The sequence below is a fragment of the Salvelinus namaycush genome, chromosome 8 (genome assembly GCF_016432855.1).
Source record: "Salvelinus namaycush isolate Seneca chromosome 8, SaNama_1.0, whole genome shotgun sequence".
NCBI classification, from domain to species: domain Eukaryota; kingdom Metazoa; phylum Chordata; class Actinopteri; order Salmoniformes; family Salmonidae; genus Salvelinus; species Salvelinus namaycush.
This window is the reverse complement of record NC_052314.1, coordinates 21526850-21533420: the sequence shown is the minus strand read 5'-3', so window position 1 is coordinate 21533420 and position 6571 is coordinate 21526850. Positions and strand designations below refer to the sequence as shown.

Genomic DNA, 6571 nt, shown 5'->3' with positions numbered 1-6571 from the left:
TTTTTTTCCTACCAGTCATTTTGGACTGCAACAGTTTTATTTAACAGCTTTTCATTTATTAATTTGTTTTCCAAAAGCTGACAATTGTTGGCTAATGGAAAACCCTGATTGGCAGAATAGTCAAAGTTAAATAGCTACAACAGGCTCTATCACTTCTTCCAAAACTTGCTGTAATCATCCACTTTGAAATCATCTTCGAATTCCACTGTCCTCTGCTTAACAGCTCCCTTCCTGGGATCCCGCTTCCGCATCCTCATTTTCCTTTCTTCCTCTGAGAGTGTACTGATGTCCACAGGCATCTGAAGGGATACAATACCAAATCCTCACACTCAGTCTCACAATCTGATTAGCTTTCAAATGTAGTATTCCTGAATAGCCACACACTGCAAAAACAGATCAATCCAATTTTTGTTTTCAGTTCAAGGATGCTTACCATGAGTATCCTCTTGGGCTCTTTGTACCTAATGTTAATTGTGGAACCATCGGGTTGTACGAGCAACAGTGGATACAACCTTTCATACTTCTGTCGACTGCTTCGTACAATTGATGTCTTGTTGGAGTTGTGCTGAGTGGTTGTTGTGTGTAAACTTGATACAGGAAGGAAATTACTCTGAGCAACCACCTCTTGTAGACATCTAAAAGACAAAACATTCACAATGTTGAAACAATTAGGATCTAGAAAGGACAAACTAATATAAAGGCTTAATGCAAATGTACTCAGAAGCTTGCCGCGAGCTGCCCAGTGATGCGAGCCTACCAGACGAGCTAAATGCCTTTTATGCTCGCTTCTAGGCAAGCATGAGAGCAGTATATCGGGGATAGTATATCCAGAGAGAGACATGATTCCGTGAAACAAAGTATGTTACAGTCCCTGATGTCTCTCTGGAAGGAGATCCTCACGCTGAGCTCATCTACTTTATTGTCCAGGGACTGAACATTAACGAGTAATATACTCGGAAGCAGTGGATGGCGAGCACGCCCCCTGAGTCGGACTAGAAGTCCGCTTCGAATACCTCTTCTTCACCGGTGGCGTCTTGGAGCAGCCTCTGGGATATTCGCTCTGATATCCAAAAGTTATTTCCGGCTGTATGTAATAACACAAAAAAACGTTCTGGGCTAACAATGTAAGAAAAAATAAATGAAAAACAAATACTGCAAAGTTGCTTAGGAGCTAGAAACAGAGCTTGCTGTTAGCACATTTTTCTTAAAATATAAATATTTGGTTGTTATTTTAGCTGAATATTTGTAGAATTTTGACCTATTTTGAGTCATACAAAATCATGTGTTCTCTACTCCAACAATTAATCCACAGATAAAAGGGGAAAGCTAGTTTTTTTTAATAGATATTAATCAAAGAAAACTCTCCCCATTCATCTTTCCGCTTCTTCTTTTGATATGGTGGTTGGCAACCAACTTTAAGGTGCATACTACCACCAACTGGACTGGAGTGTGGACCTCTTATCTTTCAATCATGTGGGTTAGTGTGCTCATAAAAACCAATGAGTAGTTGAGAAAGGCGGGACACGTAGCACGTCAAGCATCTATTTTAGCTCCTGGCTACGCAGGCCTGCGGGAGCAGTTTGGATGAAATTATTCACAAACATGCATGTATACATTTATTTTGCAACACGGACAGTTTAGTCAGCATGTAAGGAATAATTTTTCACTTCTCTCATTGACTTCCCCAAATCCCGGCCTGCTCTAACTGTTTTGCAAGTGTTCCCGGAAGTCTCGCGACGTTGTGCCTCGGGGTTTAGAAATTCTGTGCCGAAATGTTCGTGAACACACCAGGGGCGTATTCATTACGGAAACTGTTTAAGAACCAAACAGAGCAAAACAAGTTTCTATTGAACAAATTCAGGTAGGTCCCTCCCCATTTAGTTTGTTTCCGTTTAAGAAGCGTGTTGCAACAGAATCGTCATAATAAATACACCCCCAGGGGTGTATTCATTACGTATTGCAACTGAAACAGTTTACCATTTAAGAACCAAACGGTAGCAAACAAAGCAAAACCTGAATTTGTCCAATAGAAACTTAGTTTGTTGCAAAACGGTTTCTGTTGCAAAACCGATGAAACGCGTTGCAACAGAATCGGCATAATGAATACACCCCTGCACAGTGGCCTGTTTAGTATGTTATTTTGGCATTCAAACACATCACATCAGTTACAAATAATGTAAAAAATAAAAAATTGAAAAATTAAGACGCATACAAACATGGTCTCTTTTTGCTTTGTTGACCAAGGCTGGTCCAAAATGCAAGCGTTTCAGCCTAGCTCAATGCTTTCTGTGTTTGTGAGAGCGCCAGCAGAAAATACAGTGCGTAGGGGTTGGTAATGTTCTCTATTTGCGCCGTGATTGGCTCAGTGTTCTGTCACTCATGGGGATACTACAGCACCGCAAAATCTACGGAGAGAACTCGAATATTCAAGCCCCTTGGGTACTGCCAAAGATTTACATTTGAAGTGCCCATCTGAGGCGGCTCAAGGTCATTTGCCACAGATAAAATTACATCAAATCACGTTATATCTACCGTAGCTTTGATTGGACTGTCATCATCATACTTAGCTAGCAAGCTAAAGCTTAGCCAGCAAGCTAGAGAAGAAGTCATCATCATGAATCAAGTCGACAATCTACTGGCAAATCCTTTCCAGTCCTTGTCATATGAAGAAAAGTTATAGATAAAAAGTATCGGTGCTCATCAGCAATTGGACATAAAAATTACACAAGAGAAAACGCAAATTAAACAATGAGTGGTTTGAAAGAAATCAGTGGCTAACTGTAAGCGTTGCAAAGCAATCACTAGCCTGCTATTCAGTGGAGAAGGTGTGTGGTCCAAGTTGGGGTTTAAGGGTCTCTTTTCCAAGCTTAAAAGGATCAACATTCACATGCAACACCATGGGCCAGAAAAGGTTGAATACATTGGCCATGCTGTCAATCCAGCATGACTTCTGCTGTGTTCAAAACTGGAAACTTGGAAATCTCAGACTTTAGTTAGTTCAAGACAACTGGGAACTCTGAAAAAAAAAACAAGCTCAGAGTGGGTAAATACATTTTGAAAGGTCATCCAACTCGGTCTGGAACTTGGGCCTCTTTTTAGAGCTCCAACCTGCAGATCACTGATGTCATGATTCAACCTTGTTTCCCCCCCCCCCCCCCCCCAGAGTTCCCAGTTGTCTTGAAGGCTTATGGTGACAATATTTGCCCACAAGAAGGACCGCCATGCCACCTTCCTGTTCAAGTGAGCACAAGGCTAGTCCAAAAATGCATTGCATGCTGCTGCATAAATTATGTAATATGCCAGGGAGATATGTATACTGTAGCTAAGTAATACTAAGTATGTTGTGTAGTAAGCTGTTAGTAGCCCATGTGCCTCACCATTATAATTTGGTCTATTTTCACCTCTTAATGACACGGCAGGTTGCCTAGTGGTTTGAGCGTTGAACTAGTAACCGAAAGGTTGCAAGATCAAATCCCCGAGCTGACAAGGTAAAAATCAGTCGTTCTGCCCCTGAACAAGGCAGTTAACCCACTGTTCCTAGGCCGCCATTGAAAATAAGAATTTGTTCTTATTTTGTTCAACTGACTTGCCTAGTTAAATAAAGGTTAAAAAATTCACCAACTGTTCTGACTTGATGGTGCACATGTAGCCTGTTTTAGAGAAATGTCATAATTGAAAATTGTAAGAGCTTTCATTGTCTGCTTATATGCCCCCTTTATTTATCCTACGGTTCTGAATTGGTGTACAGGGAGAATACTGTAAGAACGGCCCATGTTCTGAATTCTGTCGCTGTACATTACAAAAGTGCTGAACAAATAGTTATATTAACTACGTTCGTCTTCGCTCGCTAATTAATGTCTTAATCGAATTCACGGATTGCCTCTTATCCGCTCATCGTTCCCTTATACCATAGCTTGTACAAGTGATGTAAAGTACTTAAAAGTATTTTTACTTAAGTAGTTTTTGGGGGTATCTGTACTTTACTATTTCAATTTTTGACAACTTTTACTTCACTACATTCCTAAAGAAAATAATGTACTTTTTACTCCATACATTTTCCCTGACACGCAAAAGTACTTGTTACATTTTGACCGGAAAATGGTCCAATTCACGCTCTTATCAAGAGAACATCCCTGGTCATCCCTACTGCCTCTTATCTGGCAGACTCACTAAACACATGGCTTGTTTGTAAATTAATGTCAGTGTTGTAATCTACCTCCTGGCTATCTGTAAATGTAAAAATATATAGAGATATTGTGCTGTCTGGTTTGCATAAAATAAGGAATTTGACATTATTAATACTTTTACTTTGATACTTAAGTACATTTGAGCAATTCCATTAACTTTTGATACTTAAGTATATTTAAAACCAAACACTTACTCAAGTAGTATTTTACTGGGTGACTTTTACTTGAGTCATTTTCTATTAAGGTATCTTTACTTTTACTCAAGTATGACTTTTGAGAACTTTTTCCACCACTGGTTAGTATATCGTAATTGTCAGTAGAAACGACATTTGTTTAAGCAAGTCAGCCATATCACTGTTAGCTATGTTTTAAAAAAAGGCAGTAAATGAGGCTGAATGAATGGTTTCACTGCCAGACAATGCTCTGCTGATAGCCAGGCGGTGTCAGAGGAAGGCCCCCAAAAATTTGCCAAAGACTCCAGCCATCCTAGTCATAGACTGTTCTTTCTGCTACCGCACGGCAAGCAGTACCAGTGCACCAAGTCTAGGTCCAAAAAGCTTTTAACAGCTTCTACCCCAAGCCATAAGACTCCTGAACAGCTAATCAAATGGCTACCCAGACTATTTGCATTGTGCCCCCACCCCCATTTTTATACTGCTGCTGCTACTCTGTTGATTATCCATGCATAGTCACTTTACCCCAATTACCTCTAATCGGTGCCCGCGCACATTGACTCTGTACTGGTACCCCCTGTACATAGCCTCGCCACTGTTATTTTTTATTGTTAATTATTTGTTATTTTACCATTTTTCTTATTAGATTTTTTTTATTTTTTAACTTCAGTTTATTTTAGTAACTACTTTCTTAACACTCGTTTTCTTAACTGCATTGTTGGTTAAGGGCTGCTAAGTAAGCACACCTGTTGTATTCGGCGCATGTGACAAATACAATTGTATTTGATAGCTTTATGTAGGCCCTAAAAGCTTGAGGGCACCGTTTGTCACCGTTAAAGTGCAATGAATGCCACTGTAACATCTTTACTTTGGTGAGTAACTAAAGTATATTGAAGCCAATACCTAAAATAACTGGTTATATGGAGGGATGAATGGCAAGATAGACCGCAACGCCACTCGGGAGGCTAAGGCACTGCATCTCAGAGCAAGAGGCGTCACCACAGTCCCTGATTCAAATCTAGGCTGTATGTGATTGGGAGTCCCATATTGCGGCGCACAATTGGCCTAGCGTCGTCCGGGGTAGGCCGTTGTTGTAAATAAGAATGTGTTCTAAACTGACTTACCTAGTTAAATAAAGGTAAAAACATGTTTGTTTTTTTAAATACAGGGCGTTGAATGCGGCTCACGCCGCAAGTAACGCCCTGGACCAGAGCTACTTGTTATCTAACGTGCGTCCTAATGAATGTCTTCAAAACCAACACTTAGTTTATTTACCTGTTTAAAACACTCTTCGATGTCCATACTTTCTGTAGGGCCATGTCGGATTTTAGTTAGCGTTTTTCTCAACGGAACATGGAATTGTTTGGTATTCTAGCTAGCTATCTCGCTAATCGTTATGTTTTAGATTTCTTAAAGAGAGAACAGGAAGTGGAAGGTCGTACGCAGTTGTCCGGTAAATAAACGACGTCAGGAAACAATTACCTTCTAAATGGTTCCTACATATGATAAACCACGTCAGGAAACATATCTTGCGTGAATACAGTCATTGGTTTGAATCAAATCAAATGTCAACATTTAACAATAATGTAATCCAGTTGAGTTTATTAAATAAGAAATGATCAACTTCATGCGTAAATGTATACATGATATACTTTATTCCTAGTTATATTAATATGCTCTGTATGTGTAGTTCAGTCCCCCTGGGATGTTTGTGGGCAAGGAACCACAGGCTGAAAAGCCGTCTGGTAATGCTGTAGCCTAATACTCATTCTCACTGTAGCCAGAAACAAGGGTCCCTAAACTGTTTCCGAAGTCTTGTTTGTTAATAAATTGCGGATGATTGAAATATTTTTCTTTACTAAGCAATCCTCTTAATAAAACAGAGCTATTAACATGTGTTAATATATGTAAGAATTTATTTCACTAATGTTCTTAGATGTTCGGTGATTGCTAAACAGAGTGTCTTCTGTTGTGGTTTCTATCAGCCTTCCGTCAGCTTGGACACTTCAACAGGCTACATGTGCAAAGTCATTCACTTTAATTTAGGTAAACTTTTTTATTTTAGCTGAGAAGGAAGGTAGCATTGTAATATTTGGTTACTATATATCAAACATCTACAATTCATCTGACTTGGTCCAGCCATTCCATCCACAATGAAAATTCGCATTATTGTCATTAACCACTAGAGAGCGCACAACAATAGGATAGTGT

General features: G+C 39.6%; 1 protein-coding gene across 1 annotated transcript; it reads right to left on the bottom strand.

Annotated features, from left to right (window-relative positions):
- LOC120051830 (39S ribosomal protein L55, mitochondrial-like) lies at nucleotides 1-5805 on the bottom strand. The gene is made up of 3 exons (XM_038998713.1): nucleotides 5636-5805; nucleotides 434-635; nucleotides 1-299 (listed from the first exon to the last, which is right to left on the bottom strand). Exons 1-3 carry the CDS (start codon nucleotides 5677-5679, stop codon nucleotides 150-152), a joined length of 396 nt encoding a protein of 131 aa, XP_038854641.1. The 5' UTR covers nucleotides 5680-5805; the 3' UTR covers nucleotides 1-149.
- Nucleotides 5806-6571: the final 766 nt, after the last annotated feature.